This window comes from Mauremys mutica, chromosome 22, assembly GCF_020497125.1.
Source record: "Mauremys mutica isolate MM-2020 ecotype Southern chromosome 22, ASM2049712v1, whole genome shotgun sequence".
Lineage (NCBI taxonomy): Eukaryota > Metazoa > Chordata > Testudines > Geoemydidae > Mauremys > Mauremys mutica.
In genome coordinates, this window is record NC_059093.1 from 12,741,879 (window position 1) to 12,759,852 (window position 17,974).

General features: G+C 51.1%; 1 protein-coding gene across 6 annotated transcripts in view; it reads left to right on the plus strand.

Annotated features, from left to right (window-relative positions):
* SNX19 (sorting nexin 19) overlaps window positions 1–17,974 on the plus strand; it is a 49,653-nt gene that overhangs the window by 16,753 nt on the left and 14,926 nt on the right. For 3 of the 6 annotated variants that reach the window (XM_044996966.1, XM_044996965.1, XM_044996963.1), the window contains exon 8: window positions 387–516. In XM_044996966.1, coding sequence (XP_044852901.1) covers window positions 387–516 — 130 coding nt within the window. Of the gene's footprint in view, window positions 1–386; window positions 517–3,516; window positions 3,882–6,137; window positions 6,262–17,974 lie in introns of those variants that run through there. The other 3 variants (XM_044996964.1, XR_006574873.1, XR_006574874.1) reach the window with 3 other exon arrangements.

Genomic DNA, 17,974 nt, shown 5'->3' on the forward strand with positions numbered 1-17,974 from the left:
GGGATCTGGTCTACTCTGTATTATGGGGAATGTGGGAAGGAGAAGGGGGCTGGTTGGATTGGGGGTGAGAGAGGCCGAGGGGTGTTTTGGAAGGCAGGTGCTGCAGAGGAGAGCGCTCTTGTGTCCGGGCTGGAGCTGGGACTAAATGCAGATGTCAGGGGAACTAGCTGTGGGTGGTGGTGTTGTGGCATAGCCCTAGGCAAGGAGCAGCATTCTGCATGTGCCGCAGTCTAGAGAGCTGGTAATTGGGGTCCTGTAAGGAAGGGATTCTGTGCCTCTGGAGTGCAGTGTTCCTGCTGTGACTGCAGAGCCGTGGTCTCACTCTGATGCAGCAAGCGGCGTGGCTGCGAACCAGCTTTCTCACCTGCCCCCCTACCTCCTGGCAGGTTCTGAGACGCCCCTGGCAGACACGGCTCTGGACCTGCTGCATCTGCTGCTGATGGATCGCTGGAGCTGGCTCTGCACTGAGAACATGCAGAAGGTGCTGCACCTGCTCTTTGGGTCCCTGATCCAAAGGTAAGATCTCTGCAGCACTCCACATCCCCAGGGAGGAGAGAGCTGAGCGGGTCTCCCTGGGCACATGCAGCCCTGGGTCGTTTCCCTTTAGAGACAGGAAGGACTGATCCATAGCACCAGGTGCCCGGCTCTTGGAGTGGGTGGTTTGGTCCCTGGTGAGAAGGGCAGCATGTCCAGTGAAGGCTGCTTCCTGGCTCTCCAGTGGGTGCTCTCAAAGGGTCATGGATCCATTTGGGTTGGTAAGAGCAGCAGCCACCCCAGTAGGAATACGAGGGAAGTTACGTTAGTGGAGGATAATCGCTACTAATCTCCCCAAGCATTAATGGATTTAGTCTCCCAGCACCCCAGGGAAGTAGGACTCCCAGCCTCCACTGACACTCGGCTCCCTCTCAGTAAGGGGCAGGTCACAGCTCTGCCTTGTCTGATGTTCCAAAAAGAAATGCACACACTGTCCCTGAGCCGGGTGTGTTTGCAAACCTCCCTCCTCCAATGCCGCGTGTGCGTGGCAGGTTCAGGATGTGCCAAACCTTCCCTAGTCTGGCTGGCTCAGAGCCCCGTCCTCGGCTGGCGTACGCATTGAGCGAGTGCTCACTTTTCTTGTGCAGTGGTAACAGCTTGGCTGGACCTGCCGCACGTCTTGCAACCTTGTGTCCTTAAAAACATGGCTCCTGCTGTGTGAGCTGGGAAAAGGGGGTCATTTGCTTGGCTATTAGCTTGGTTATGTGAAGCGTCTCTTCTCGTACCATCTCCCTTTCCCAGGAGGGGATGCCTAGAGCCAAATCCTCAGCTGATGTCAATCAGTTAACGCAGCTGCACTGATTTACACCAGCTGAGGATCTGGTCTTTGGAGGTAAATGGCAAAGCTTTTCTAAAGAGCCAAAGCTCAGAGCCTGGAAGCATTTCCTCTCATGCAACAGATGTTCCTCAAGGACCGTGTCAGGGGAGTTTGTCAAAGCCCTTTCAGGCTGGGGATTCTAACAGCCACTGGAAAGGGGAGAAATACTACAGCTTCTCCACAGTGGGCTTTTCTAGCTGAGCAATGAGCTGGAACCTGATCCCTGTGTGTGTGAGCACAGAGGCACCAGGTCCTGACACTGCACACTATCACCTCCTGCTACGCTGCATCCCAGTTACCCACGGAGCCTGCAGCGCCGACTCCTTTTCTACTAGAGAAGTGTTCACGCGCTAAGCACCCGACTGGCTCTGTGACTCGTGCCTAAACTGGGGATCTCTGGAAATACCCCGAGCAGAGCTGTGTTAGGAGGGCTGGGTGTGCAGCCCTTCCATGCAGTCTGTGTTAGAGATTCGGGGTCAGACAAACCTATTGTCTCCATGGGCCTTTGCCTAGTGCCAGCGGCCTGTTTTAGTGCCCAGATCAGAGTGTTCTGCGATGTTTTCCCCTGGAAACAGAACTAAAGCAGAGCTTCCAGTCCAGTGCTCGGCACCCTTTAATTGTAGGGTGAGGAAGGAGGGTTTTGAGTTAGAACCCACAGATCCGAACCCCCACCCTCTGCAGTTTTGTCTGGATCAGATCCAAAACTAGAAGGGGCCTATACTTCCCATCCATGTCTGATGCAACCCAGAAGGCTGGGGTGGGCGGGAGTTTTGCAAGGTCAGCTGATCTGTTACCAGGATACTGGTGTTATCGATGAATTGCTCGGACTTCTCTCTCCTTTGCTGTTCTGGTTGACGTAATGGGCACCACGAGCAATTGGACGGGGCCTCTTGGCACCGTTCAGCTCTGGTGTGGGATGAGAGCTGGGGTAGAGTCAGAGGAGGAGCGTGGATGTTCTGCTCTGGGAGGTCAGCTCTGGTGTCTCTGCGGGAGCAGCGCTAGTTGCTTGGTGGCTCTGGCTGTGACGGAGTGCTATGGTGGGGACCTCCATTTCTCTGCGTTCTTGGCATTGCTACCTGCCGCAGAGCTGACAGCAGCCTGTGTTTGCCTCGGGGTACGTCTCTCCTGCGGACGGTAGCGTGATATGCCCAGGTATACCTGCATTAGCTCTCAGCTAGCTAGCACAGCTCAAAATAGTGGTGAAGATGTGATGGCGCAGACCTTGGCATGGGCTGTACAAGCCCGCCCAGAAGCCTGGGTATGTATTGGTGTTGCTGACCTGCATCGGTGTCCATGCAGTTGCATTTTCACTGCTATTTTTATCCACGTTCGCTAGAGCGAAGCTAGTGTGGGTATGCAGACACGAGCTGCATCGCCCAATGGCAGTGTAGATGCACCCTCGTTAGAGGAGTGATAAGAACAGGTGCTAGCCACGCCCACTCAGTATGGCACTCTGTCCCCCTCTGGTGGCTGGACCACATATAGAGCTTCGGCTAACCAACGTGGGTCTTGTCTCTCGGGCTGTAGAAGCTCAGGGTTTAAGACCCAGGTTGGGTCCCTGATGACAATAATTCAGGAGTTTTGTGTTACATGGACTCGAGTTGGAGGCATTTCACCAGTCTTGTACCCCTAACTTGATTGAACAGGTCGAACCTAAACACAACTGTAGCCCTGACATCCTGACTCTGGTGCAGACTGCTGCTGGGTAGCCCTAAGAGGGAGGAGAAGATGCTAGATGCTGTTTCTGTGGCATGAACTATTCGATCCTTGGCAGCCCCTTTCTCTGCTAGTGTAGACCAAGCACAGGGATAATCTTAGCAGATTAATGCTCCATCTAGTCTGGCATCCTGTTTCCAACAGTGACCAGTATGAGCTACTCAAGAGGAAGGTGCATGTACCTTTTTCTAGGCAGTTATGGAATAACTTCTCCATGGCGGGGTGAGGGGGAATAACTTCCTTCCTGACCCCTATTAGTTGGTTTATGCCCTGAAGCATGAAGATTTATACAGAGTCAGATGTACAGCCTGTTCTGCTGCTTCTGATGCCCCCAGAGGGTTCCTTTCCTGCTTCACAAGATTCCCCATTGGGGTGTTAGCGCTTGAGAGGGTGTTGGTGGGCGCTGCTGCTTCAGAATTGCCTCCCACTGTTGTACACTCCTCTTACAGCTCTTGTATGGTGAGGAACATGCTGTTCCTGGTGTCTTGATGCAACTACCCACATGGGCATTCCAGCTTCTCTCCAGCAAGTACCAGAATTCCTCCTTTGCAGAAGCCATGCAGCTGAATGATCCAGATGCAACAAGCCAGATCCCCCTGCCTGGTGCAATAGTATTGAAATCAGTGGAATTGCACTAGGGATGCCTTTGCCCCCCTCTTTACACCCACATTCTTCCATCCTTTGGTGACTTGCAGCAGTTTCTCATTCCTCCCCAGTTCCCTCTCTCTCTCTTGGTCTGTTCCCTGGCACCAATCCTCCAGTTTACACCTGAAATTACAACAAGTGTCCTCTGCCAGATGCTGTTGCTAACTAGTAACGATTCCCCTCCTTCCCCCACCGAAATATCCCACCCCACCCTTCTTTCCCTCCTCTCCCTGGCTGGAATAGTTGCAGCTGGAGCCAGGGGCTATAAATCTCCCCTGACTGTCAGTTTCATGGCAGCAGGAGGCTGGAGGAGAAAAGCTGGATGACCGAAAAAGGTATTGTTAAGTAAAAGGGAGCACAGGCGTGCATGTCTGCAGCAGTGCTGAGTGCATCCAATTGTGTAACATGGAGTGGTCCTTTTTTGGAGCCGCAGGGAGAAGCGGGGTGGGGGTGGGGGGCAGCTGGGAGTTGAGACAACCCTGAGCCAAGAAAAGATTCCAGTTTGTACAGCCCTCTCAGCTTGCGTCTGTAAACAAACCCTCAGCCCTGCTCCAAATCCGTGCCCCTCATTTATTAAACTGTCTCTTTCCTTCCTTGGGTCAGCAAAAAATGTTCCTAGCCCTAGGGGAGGAAACAGGGCTGTGGTCCTCCCTGTCGGGGTGAATTCAGAGTCTGCATAGGGGCCTGTCTGCAAACGGAGATGGGGCTATTCTTGGCTTCTGGGGTATCGCTACAGGAACTAGAAGCATTTAGACAGTCCAAGTCCCTTTTTGAGTGGGTGAGTCAGTGCAGCAATATAAATACAGGCCGAACACACAGTGGCTGCCTCCCCTCATCCTGCCCTCAAGCTGTCCCCTTTGGCAGCGGTTGCCACTGTGTCAAAGGGACAGGCGCCACGGTGATGGGCACAGTGAGACAGTCTAGATCTGGGGCACTCTCAGGGCTCCATCTTAGGTTCTTAGCCAGTGGGAGAAGAGATGGGAGAGCCTGGCTTCAGATCTCTCAGAACCAAGTGCCCATACATGTGCCCTGGGCTCGAGAGCCAGCTCCACGGGGCGTCCAGGAACGGAGCCACCTTTGGGTGCCAGAATATTAAAACAAATGAATCAAACAGGCAAAGTGTGTATGTGTGTGGGGGGGGGCTGTTTGTGGAACCTTTTGAAGACCAGGGCGAGGTGGGAGCTTGGCCTGGCCTGATCTGGCCACCATCAAGGCCTAACCTGGTACGAGCCCCTTGCTGAGGCAATGGTGGTTTCTGCAAATGAGCCACTTAAATAGATTTCCTGTTTCCTTTATGCTTAGGCCTCAATGAGGGGCACTTCATGCTAGTAGTGGTCGGTTCTGGGCTGTGGGCATCTGCCCCAGGGCACTGGCTAGTGGTCATGAATGTTGGAGACCCACCATCTCACGTCCTACAGAACAGCCACTGGGAGTGAGCTCCAGTCATCTCCAACCTGACTCTCCTCACCTCCCTCTGATAATGTCTCTGTTTTGCCTCTAAAAACACCCCTGCTCTCTGCCTGTGGAGTTTGCTGGCATCGCCTCTTGTGTTTCCCAGGCTCCGCGGTGCTGTGATGATCAGGGGAGTCTGAAAGATTCTCTGTGGCGGTGAAGGTGGCCCAGGTATAAAACGTGTCGCGATTAGCCGCAACAAGAGCCTGGCACTCGCATGAAAGAGGTGTGGCATGTGGCTGTGCAAGAGATCACGCAGTGTGGGTGCGGCAGGGGCTGCTGGCGTGGGTGCAACAAGCGTGTGCGGTCAGAGCAGTGAGTTTGGGATGCAGGAGTAATGGGCTTCTAGCATGGGTGCCGCAGGACCAATAAAGGGTGCTGTAGGACCAATAAAGGGTGCTGTGGTCCAGGACAAATAGGGGTGGACGTGACTGGTGCAGCAGGCCTGTGCCGTGTGCTCCCAGCGTGCAGAGTTCATGTGTGCCGATTGTACCGCTGTATCTGTAGTGTGCAGACTGTCTCTGTGTGTTACTGCGATGGCAAAAGGGATATGGGTGGAGGGAGCAGAAACCCTAAAGCAGTGCCCTGAAACCCAGCTGATGAAGCTAGAGAATCCCGAAAGCTGGTAGGTTCTAATGGAGCCAAGATTGCCTGAATTCTGATGGCCCATGAGCTATGTCCCATTGCCAGTAGCACAGGTATCAGGAAGCCCCGATGACTGGGTCAATAAGTCAGTACTCGCTGGCTGTTCCGTGTCATGTGTCCCATGGCCAGTTCCTTGGTCAGCCTGCTCAGCTCCTCACCAGCCACCACTGCAGCCCTTTGTATTGGGTCAGTGAGATTCCTGCGGTCTCTCTTGATACCACCACAGGGTGTCGGGTGGCCACAAGCGCTCCTGCTGCTGTGATAATTTTAACCATCTGGGGTTTTTTTGCTCTGATTTTTCCCTCTCTGGTGGGTTTGCTCCTTTCAGCCCGAGCGAGAGAAGTGCTCACTTTCTCTTGCAGAGTATGTCTACTTCCAAGTAGATGACTCTGGGTGAGGATGGGAATCTAGAGACGAAGTGAAATCTGGACGGATTCAACTCCATTCTCAAGGTGAGCCTAAACCTCTGACTGCCAGAAGCTGGGAGGGGAAGACGAGTCAATCTCTCTGTAATTGCCCTCTTCTGCACACTCCACCTGAAGCTGTGGTACTGGCCACTGTTGGAGACAGGATGCTGGGCTAGATGGACCATTGGTCTGACCCAGTCTGGCCATTCTTATGTTCTAAGACTCTGGATCTAAACACCTTCAGTTTTGGGAGAACTCTGGATCCAGATCTGAACATTCCCCACTTCCCTCTATCTCTAGCACGTTTTTTTTTGTTTTTGCAATAAGCTGTTCTAGTAAGTTGTTCCCCACCCCTTCCTGAACATCACAAGAGAGGCGTGCATTTTATACGACCCACTAATCCAAAGATAAAAGAGATTGTGTCTCATCACATCCTGGCTGTCTGCACTTGGTAACCAGAGCAGGGCTGCCGTGCTGAGGCTCGGAAGTGCATGTGTATATAAGGGAAGCGTGGGCATATGCAGTCAGCTTTGATGGTGTCAGGTTTTCCACGTGGCTTTATAGGGGGCACGGAGCAGGAGTTAAAATAAATGAAAAGCATCCCTGGCTTGGATCAGCATCTCCTGTCCTGATGCTCCCTCGGTCATATGCTCGCATGGCTCTTCCAGATCTCTCCCCTGGCCTTTGTTCCCCTCCTTCAGCACCTTTATAGTGTGCGTGGATGCAAAGGGACCACCTTGCCATTCCTGGGGATCAGCATCCCCTGTTTGTCCATAGCGGAGGAGCAGAGCGAGTGAAAAATGAGCTGTGTTAGGAGCTAGCCTAGCTAGATACTTGATGAGTGGGACCAGCCAGGTGGTCTTCAGGTCTGCATGAGGTTTAGGCTGGGAATCAAGGTTCAAGCAAGAGGTTGACTCAGGGAAAGGGTCTGGGTTCACCAGCACTGAAATCTTCCGAGCTGCCCTAGTGATGTTTAGGCTTTGAGTGGCAGGAATCTCATGAGATCGCTGCCCTTGCCAACTTTCCACCGTTGTGGATGTTGGCAGCCTCGTGGGCTCGGTTATTCTGGTGTGGATTCTATCCATTGCTGGTTCTTCCAAAATTCCAGCTAGCCTCTGAGCCAGGATTGGGAAACAGGGTCCTTGTGGGGTTGGATCCATCCTAGAAACAGCCCTTAAGGGAGACTGCAAACCATCCGTTTGAGTCCAGGCCAGGCGGATGGTGACAAAAAGCTGTTGCCATCTGATGGCTTTTTGGATAAACTTTTATGAAACGAGTTTGACAGGTATCAGTTTAGATCTCAGCCATCTCTGTAGAGGGGTGAGAGAGTTGAATGGCCCCTCTTATCCCGGGAGGTGGTTGGAGCCAAGGAGCATTGGTGATGGATGGAGGAAGACTGTTTTGCTGCTGCCTGGGTGGTACCTGTTGTATGGATAGATGGAGGGCATTGGCACAAAACTCTTTTTTTTTTTTTTGCTAGTGAAAAGTGCAAGAGAGAAACCCCCAGGACATGCACACACATGTGTGAGCTGTAATCCTGTCACAATATTTATCCCTATTCTTTTCCTAGGTGGGGGTGACATAATTTCTAGCCAGCAGTGAGTTTGCCCAGTTATAGGTTTGTTTCTTGGCTTCAGGTTTGTTCTTTAGATGCCACCTCTCTTGCTTTGGCAGGGTGAAGAGGGGTCACTGGCTGTGCATTTCTCACTGTGGGCACAAGGGGGAGCTGCCAGCCAACCTGCGATTCTCTCCGGCTGGTTAAAATTGGGAAGGACCTGGCAGCTGTGCAGCTGAGGGTCTCTTGTCGCTAGAAGGGGCTGTAGCTGGGATGGCGCTGAAGGAGCATGCCCCATGCTGATCAAGGCTGGGTGGGTACATAGAGGGGATAGCTGAGAATGGACAGAATAAGAAGAGAACCAGGCTGCGTGGACACTGAGCAAAGGGATGGTTAGATTCACACTAATGGGGTCCCAGATCCCAACACCCCAGACCTTCTGCAGGAGTTTGGGTCCAAACTTTATAATTTGGGCCAGTCCCCTGTTGATATAACGGATTCCTGGAACTACACTGCTTCAGGGTCAAAAGAGCCACACGACTTTCGCCCAGAAAAACATTCTCTTGATCCAGGTGTACGATGCCTACTGGCACCAATGGGTATGAAACAAGGCCTACCTAGAGAGTTAGTAGCCCAGGGGTGGAGGGGAAGCATTGCCCACTTCTTACGACTGAGGCCTGTGCCCTCCCACTTCTCTGCGTAATGCAGCTCAGTTGTATCAGAGCCTTGCTCTTGTCTCACCGGCCTGCTGCTTTCTGTCTCTGATGTGGCCTGGGATATGATGAGTGACCAGTGATTTAAAGTCACCATCCTCGCCTATAATTGTCCATGTGGAGGGGTGGGGGCTGAATCAGTGTGTGAGGTCAGACATTGGTTTGTGGAAGGTAGGAACAGAATTAAAGAAAGAGCTGGAGTGAGAGACACACACACACACCTGGATCCCTGATCTTTGGAGTGACAGATCTGCTAGAGATACCTGGGCTGTTGGATGTAGTGCCAAGATGAGGCCTGTGGTTGTCTGAGGGTGGATGAACAGTCTGAGGGCGTGTGGCTGGTAACAGGTGAAGCGCTGCTTTGATGATGCTGTCGTGTCTCTATCTCTACCCTCCTGTGAGCTGGAGGAAATTTAACTTAACACCATTCTACCCTTAAATCTCCTTATTTCACCCATGGAAGTTGGAGAGGGAATCTAGCCTATTGCTGTTGGCCATCTTAGCCATTCTCTTTGGCCAGGTCCATATTATACCTTATACTCTGTTCTCTAGTATTTTGTCCAGTGCTAAATCTCCCAAATAATGGGATGGATCCTGCTTCCTGTCGGGAAACTAATCAGAGTCTTCCTCCATCCCCATGTCCAGAAACCTCACCTGCTGTTCACTGGTTGAGTCTCCCCTTATTACTCCTAATTGTACCCCGTTGGGCCACCCTAGACCAGTCCCCTCTCTCCTTAGTGCTAGTGACACCCACAAGCGTGCATGGTGTGTCCTCCCCAATCCAGAGATGCAATAGGGGTACCCAGACACAAAGCCCGGCCCTTTAGCTCAAGCCGTAGAGACTCCAAGATCTTTCTTGTGTTATGCACCCTGGGCCAAATTCTGCCCTTCCTCCTGCTGATCTCAGTGGGGTGTAAGTGCAGGGAACCAGGCCCCACCTGTGTGTCACCACTGCCCTCTGCTGGCTAGAAGGCCTGTATGTGCACATGGCCACATCCCCTTCCAATGGTGTGAGGTCTGGAGAGGTTAAAAACTTGGCCTTTAGTGCTGCTCATGAAAACGCTGCCTTAGGTCAGACAGTGAAGGCATGCGGCTCTGGAGCGGGTGGTCCTGAGCTCTGTCCCTACAGATGGCCATGAAGCTATAGCAGTTGATGCAACCAAGGATGAAGCTTTTGTCCTTCAGTTGTTTTTCTTCCTAGCAGTGCCCTTAAAATAATTTGCTTTGGGGAAATCTCCCTCCCTGTCACAAAGCTTCCTATGTTCTAGCACTCCATTGCTGCCCTCCCCAACTTAAATATTAACCCTTCCCCCTCCTCCCCCAAACACACATGCACCCAAGTTACCTGCCTCACATGGCTCTTCCTCCTCACTGAGGTGGGTTTCTCTGGGCCACCAGTGGTAGCTGCAGCATCTTGGGACCCTGCCCAGTTCCAGGTTATTCCAGCTTTTATTATTCTTCTTTCAAACGGTGGCCCGAGGGCTCGTTATACCTGCAGCCTGGGATGAATATGTGGCCGCAGGGGAGTAGGAATTCCCCGCCTCGCCCCTGCAACCTGCACAGAGGCCTTGCCCTGGGGCTGTCCATTCCCACCCAGGCTCTGTTCCATTCCCTTCCTGGCCCTCCGATCGGCCTCGGAGCTGACCACGATGGAGGTCGCTCCCCACTGAGGTAAAGTCACCATGAAGAATGAGGCCCCTGGTTGCCAAGACAACCATTAAATTGCCATCACCTCCCTGGCCCGTCTACCCCATCAGGTTTCACCTCCGTGCCTCATCTCAGATTGGGTTTTTAGCTCAGCTGGGTGGCCAGTTTAATTAGCCCTCCCCCCGGGGGCTCTGCATTGGGAAAGCCGGCACCCCGATACTGCTCGAATGAGAACGGGGCCAGGCCTCTGTTCACACGAGAGTGGGTAAAACTGGAGGGAGGGGAGGAGAGGATGCACCACTAAAATAGGCCAGGCAAAGCACCAGGGAGTTGTATCCACACAGCAGCTTTGTTCCTATCATAACCAGGTGCCTGTCAAGCTTGCATATCCACACCTCCCTCTGTACTGGTGCATTCTGGAAAAATCTGGACGGCTGTCCCACAGTGCCTCAGCAGGGGATAGAGCCTGGAGGGCCACAGTGAGTGCCCCAGGGGGGCAGTGCGTCCTGGGATGCCCCACTACTCACGGAGCTGGGAGGAAGACAAACTGGTTACACAGTTAGGGGAGCCCGTTGACACTGCAAACCAGCCCCTGTGTGTTACTGGACGACAACCCTGTGCCAGGGTGGGCCACTGACGAGGGTGAGCGTCCACACTGCGAAATAGAGCTGTGCAGAACACCAGCCATAGCAGCTGCTGAGTTGTGCTAACTCGAACTGTGCCCTGTCTCCTTCTCCTTCTCCTTCTAGATAGAGGAGAGCAGTGCTGGATGGGTCTCTACTGGTCTCTGGATGGGAGAGGAAGTGCTGCAGTATCTGGGCTCAGTGGGAAGCTTTCTCTTCTCCTGTGTAGGCTGGTGATGAGCCTTCTGACACCGGGGGCCATGTGAGGGCTTTTTGTGAGCAACTCAGGCTGTTCTGGGTTGGCTCAGTGACTGTCCACACCCATCCCCCTGCATCTGGGATAGGACCCAGCCTCAGTCCGTCTAAGTCAAAGCGCCATCCAGCTTCCCTGTGCCATGTCTGAGCTTCTCAGTCAGACTCCAGCCTGGTTTTGAGCCAACTTGGAATCAGCCTGTGGTCTTGTGCCAAAATCTTGGGACTTTCCCAGTTTCCTGCTGTAACCACTAGAAACGCTGCCTCCTTTTACATGACTCACTGAGAGCTCGGACATCACTATGGCTACATAATGTCCTGAGCACGATATTATAATTGCTCTTCTGGCTTAGGGACATAGGTGGGTATAAGGTGTGAGATCTCCCAAACCATTAGGTCCAGAAAGGATTGCTGCATGCTGCTGGAAATGAAAATCCCAGCCCCAATTTGTCTCAGGGGAGAATGCTGCAGGTCAGGAGTGAGGTGCATCAGCAGAGCCGTGAGTGGGTTCAGGGCTGGACCCAGCAAAGGGTGCCACTGGTAAGAATTGAGGCTAGTGGCCAGAGCTGTGAGGTGGCCTGCAGAACTAGAGCCATTAAACTTCAAGTCGCTGCAATCGAAAGGACCTCATCGCTTATTCTGATATCAAAGCCTCTTTGCTGATTGTCCTCCCCTCGTTGGGTGGGGAACATGGCATGCAGCTCTGGTGATCTCCCGAGGTGATTAGGAACTGGCTGTCCCTTGGACTTGGGCTCTCTCGACTTGGTGTGCTGACAGGGGCTGCTGTATCTTCTCCCTGCCCCCGTGGCTTTGGGAACTGGGGCTGGAATGGGTTGATGTCAGTCTAGCCATCCTGGGCACCTCTGAAAATATGAATGTGATTCAAGGAGCTCATAACTTTGGGGGTTTGTTTTGTTTTTCAGTCTCTCTCGCTACCACTTTCTGCCAGCACAGCTGGTGAAAACAAATCGCTTGGCAGCCTCCTTGCTCCCCTTGACTTTATACAGGACCACAGACGCACGGCATTGCCTGACCCTCTCAAACACCTGGCACAAACCTGCTTGCTCACACTGCCAGGCTTTTTGGATGGGCCTAAATTCTTGGAGCATCTGCACTTTGTAGCTCCTTGAAGGCTGGGAACAGATGGCCTGAGGCAGGTGATTCAGCAGCTTGTCTGCCAGAGCCATCTGGAACACAGGGAAAGAGAGCAGAAGCGAATATCCAGTTGCGGAGACTGCAGCGTAGGCAGATCCCTGCCTGCCCTCCTCAGATGAGACAAAACCAAGGTGCTTCCCTGTTATGACCATTTAAGACCATGTGGCATTTTTAGAGGGCTTTGTCCTGGCTTCTGTCCTGCCCAGATTGCTAGATGGGTAAGTAACATTTCTCCCCCCGTTGAAGCGACTGGAGATGTTTGTCACTGCCTGACCTAAAAGCCGATGATGTTTGCTCTGCGGGCACATAATAGCTTCCGTGTCCCACCGCAGAGAGGCCTGTGTGATGGTGGGCGAGTGATTTTCCCCCACTTCCCTTGCACCACACCCAAGAGCTGCTAGGGGAAGGCATTGCCTCTATTATAATTGCCTCGCTTCTGGTGAGGAGAATGGGAACACAGGCTCTTGGGTTCTCTTCCTGCTTTTGTTCTGCAGCCTGGAACAAGACACTGTCATGAGTCAGAAAAAAAGATGCAACTCCCATTCCCACCCCCCATGGTGAATGCTGCTGATTGCTAGTGGCTGAAACCCATGAAAACTGATCAGGTGACAGCCTTGATTCAGACTGATGCTTTTCCTGCAAAGCCAAGCCACTGGGAAACCTGGATCGAGGTTGGAACAGGTGGGACTGAGGCACTGAGCAGTGCCAGTAGCAGGCTGCTGGCTATGGCATCTCTTCCCAACACCAGAGAGTCTTGCTGCCTTTAGGATGTAACGCAAGTAACCCAAGTGACTGCACAATTCTTTTCCCAATAAGGACACCTGCAGCCACTCTTTTCCCCATGAAAGAAGCAAGAACTTCCCTGCTTCGAAAGCCGCATAACTACTTGTAACCACGTTGCTTTTCCTAACTCGTGTGCGTGGCCCCAGGATACCACAGCGCTGGGTGTCCTGAATAGATTCAATTGGCTCCTCCCTGTTCTGAGAGCAACCATCTCCCTAAGACAGCGCTGGCTCTGTAATTGCTTTGGGAGGACCTAACAGGACACTAGCTCCCAGTCAGCTGCAGCTCCTTGGACCATGGCTGTTTATCACAGCCAGGCTCTCATCACCGCTAAACTAGAGGTAACTCTTTTGATTTAGTTGGGGATTGGTCCTGCTTTGAGCAGGGGGTTGGACTAAATGACCTCCTGAGGTCCCTTCCAACCCTGATATTCTATAATTCTATTTAGCATGAAAACAGCTCCCTCGCCATCCTTCCCCGGCCGGGAGGGATGACTGGTGTTACAGTCTGACTTGGTTACTCCCACTGGCCGTTCAGCAGCGGGTAGGAGCTGGAGGCATTTATCCATGCCCACATAAGCAATGGATGCTACTGCAGCCTGTTTGTGGAAGGATGGTGTCGCATGGAGAGGAGAGTGCTGAGGAGGACTCCAGACAACAGCTCTGCAGAGGCCTGTCTACTAGTTTTGTGTCTCGCTCCATACAGTGTGTTGAAATCCCATCAAATTGAATTCGAGGAGGCAGAGAGAGGTTTTGTGCTGGTCTTGACTAGCTCTGAATGGGAAATGCGACTGTTTCACTTCCTTCCTGTCCCACAAACCATGGAGAGAAAGCAACTAAGCCATGCAGAGGTCCCAACATGTGAACCTTACACCCTAGCTGGTGCCAAGCTTCATTTCCAGTTGACTTTAACTTCTGGGAAAGGCTCTGCGGTAACTGCCCAGAGGCCATCTGCTCATCAGGATCCTGGAGTTTTCATTGTGATGTGGCCACCTCTCCAGAAAGACCTAAACTGAGAACCCGCCAACCTTTCCCTTCTGCCCAAATTCCAAGGAATTTGGATGCGGAATTCCATCACTGAACCCTCTCTCGTGTAAAATCACTTGCTGTCCATGAATGGTGCAGAAAGGCCTGTGTTTGACTGGATGGAGGCCGGGTTCTGGGCCTCAAATCTCTTGTTCTTGCACATTAACCCAATGAGTCCAGGATTCTGAATTCAGAGAGGAGTTTGAGAAAGTCTGGAAGGAGTCTAGATTGCTTATACCAGTGCAGATGTGCTGCGCCAATGTAATATCGGGCTTACACTGGTTTGAAACTGGGGTCAGCCACACTGGTACAGTGCATCTGCACAGGGGCGGAAACACAGGCACAGCTACATTGGTATGGCTTGTAAATTACACAATCTTAGACTCTTGTGCAGACTAGGGGCTTGTGGTGGAATCTGTGTGTAAGGGAGTCTATCTTACACCATCTTCCCTCTCAATTTGGCCCAGGTACCTATTTCTTTTTCCCAGGATGAGCTCTGTATGACAACGAGAGAGAGAGAAAGAGAGAGTGTGTGTGTGTGTGTGTGTGTGTGTAAGAGAGAGAGAGACACAGAAATCACATTGGATATTGACATAGTCCAGTCCTCCCCAAAACCTGGAATTTTGGATCCACTCTTTGTGTCTCCGTCTCAAACAACTTTTTCTTCAGAAACTGTTCTTCCAAATTCAGCTGCTAGAAACAAGCAAACTCTGTGCTTTGATAGTAGTTACTGCATTATTTTAACCATATCCTTTGTCCTTGGTTTGACTCTTCAAGACTCATCACCTTAGTAAGGGCTGATTTATCTCTTCTGCATGGGGTGGGAGATCAGCTATCATTTGGGAAGATAGAGGAGAAAAGGGTTCGGGGGAACAATGTTTCTCTCTAGTGGAAAAGAGTATTTAATTTCTTTTTTTTCTTTACTGGCTTCCAAAGGGTTAACAGTGCTTTTCGGTAGTTTATTTCTGAACTGGGTTAATGAAGCAATCTATGGCTCACAGAGACCGGCCTCTCCCTGGGGCGCTGTTAAGAGCTTCATTGGCTCAATAAACACTTGATGAAGACCTTATCGAAAGCAGGGGAACTTTCTGACTTCATTAAAAATGAAGGGCCTGGGCCATTTTTTTTTTTAATCCTCTGTTTCTTTCCCCTTCTCTCGCCTCCCATGGCTTGGGGAGTGATTCAGTTGCAGCTTTGGTGCTTTTATTCCTGGGGAAAGATTGAGAGCCCTAGAGGAATGAATCCTTCTGGCTGCATATTGAGTGCACCCCAGAGAGCAGCGGGGCAGTATTGCCCCCTCATACACACACTGCACCCAGTGTCTCAAACCTGCGATCGAAGGCTGCTCCTGGTGGGGTCAGAGGGGAGAAAGAAAAGGCCGGATGCCCCATTGCCCTGCAACGTGTAGAGTCATTTACACCAGTGTGTGTAAAGCCTCACCGTTCTGACTCACTTGGTGTAAAGGAGACTGTTGTACTCGGATAAACTCATAAGGCTCGATTCACACTGGGCATAGCTCTACTCCGCCGCCTTCAGCGGAGCTGCTTCAGGTTTGCACCACGGCACGAGGGAGAGCGGCGTATGCGCTGTGGGTTTAGCAGGTGTGAAATTGGCAAGACAGTCTGTTCAACAGGAAAGCGCTGAGCCCTGAAGGATGGAGGCTGCTGCACTGCTGAACAAACACTTCATCATATTGTCCTCGGGCTGGGGGTACGGAACACATTGTTCGCAGTTTAAACCACTGTAAACTTTTTACGGGGCAGCGAGAGACGAACATTTCCAGTAATTCAAGGAGATGGTTTACTTCTTTTACTCTATTCTTGGCCAGCTCTTTAAAAGGGCTCAGGGTGCTTCATGTTCTTTGATTTATGGAGGGCTCTTTTTTTCTGTCTGTCCTCTGCAAACAATTCAGCAAACTGGACGAAGGCTGGTTTGCTCTGCAGGCATCGGATCCAAGTTTTCCAGCTCTGAGCTCCGTGACAGCATGAGGGAGAAGCAAACACATAAATTCTGGTGATTGCAGCATCAGCAGGTGCTGAAAGTGGAGGCTGGCAGGAGGTGGGAGGGAGGGATATCTTCCTTCTTTATTTTCCATTCCTCTAACTGTTCCTGAAGCAATTGTTTCCTTGGCCATGTATCTTCATTTCTTTCCCCAGCTCCCGCCTCCAGTGGCTTTGGGAGTGATTCAATTGCAGCTTTGGTGACTTTAGTCATTTTTAAAAAAATCATTTTTATTGTGAGTGAACTTATTCCTGGGGAAGGATTGAGAGCCCTGGAGGAATGAATCCTCCTGGCTGCATATCAGGTGCACCCCAGAGAGCAGCAAGGCAGGATTACCCCTCCCCACCCCCACCCCCCCAAACCAAAAAATCGCATTAAAAAAATTCTACAAAGTCATGAATGCTACAACGTTCTGCAGCCTTGTGCTTATGGTTTGGGCCATTGTTCCATTTGGATACCTTGAGTTAAGGATGGGCTTGTGGTTTAAGGCACTGGACTGGCATTTAGGAGATAGGCGTTGAGAGAGGAAGGATTGTCCCGTGCTTATGGCACTAGCCTAGTACTTGGGAGACCTGGCATCAGTTTCCTGTCCTCCACAGGCTTCCTGCATGACCTTGGGCAAGTCACTTAATCTCTCTCTGTGTCTCAGTTCCCCACCTGTGAAATGGGAGTAACAGACCTGCCCAGCCTCACAGGGCTGATGTTAGGATTAACATGTTAAAGATTGTGAGATGCTCAGATCCTAGGGGCTATGGTAATACAAATAACAATAATACTATCATAAGATGCTTATCTAAATGGACAAGTTCAATAGAGTCGTCTTCTGTGGCCTTGGGTGAAGTGTCAAGGTCAATGTCTTAATGGTTGGGAGACGCTCACATATACTATGGTGAAGTATGTAGACACAGGTGTTCCCTCCTGACGAGGAAATTGTGTCAACAAAAGAAGTCTCTTCTCCAAAGAGGCTTACTGAGGCTTTCCTTTGAGCTAGGGCAAGATCAGGCAGGATTTGGGGGGGGTTAGTGAGGGCTGTTAGAGTACCCATGAGGCACAGGTGTGATCAATCAAACTCATATGTCGCTCGCTGTCATGGCTGGCACATGGATTTAAATAACCTGCAGCATATAGATGAAGAATACTGTTGTAGGTACTGAGACCCAGCGGTAGCGCACCTGATGTAAGAAATAGAATTGTCCAGGTGCCTCTCTCTTATTGAGGAGGAGTGTGTATGTTTTTAAAAAGGGAATCTAAGTACTTAGTGTTACAAAGGAAGAGAGGATGCTAGATAAAACATGAGACACAGAGGTCTAATACCATAAGAATGGCCATACTGGGTCAGACCAAAGGTCCATCTAGCCTAGTATCTTGTCTTCTGACAGTGGCCAATGCCAGATGCTCCAGAGGGATTGAACAGAACAGGTAATCATCAAGTGATCCATCCCCTGTTGCCCATTCCCAGCTTTTGGCAAACAGACGCTAGGGACACCAGCCCTGCTCATCCTGGCTAATAGCCATTGATGGACCTCTCTTCTATGAACTTATCTAGTTCTTTTTTTAACCCTGTTATAGTCTTGACCTTCACAACATCCTTTGGCAAGGAGTTCCACAGGTTGACTGTGCATTGTGTGAAAAAATACTTCCTTTTGATTGTTTTAAACCTGCTGCCTATTAATTTCATTTGGTGGCTCCTAGTTCTTGTGTTATGAGAAGGAGTAAATAAAACTTCCTTATTTACTTTCTCCACACCAGTCATGATTTTATAGATCTGTCATATCCCCCCCTTAGTCGTCTCTTTTCCAAGCTGAAAAGTCCCAGTCTTATTCATCTCTCCTCATATGACAGCCGTTCCATACCCCTAATCATTTTTGTTGCCCTTTTCTGAATCTTTTCCAATTCCAATATATCTTTTTGAGATGGGGCGACCACATCTGCACGCAGTATCCAAGTTGTGGGCGTACCATGGATTTATATAGAAGCAATATGATACTTTCTGTCTTATTATTT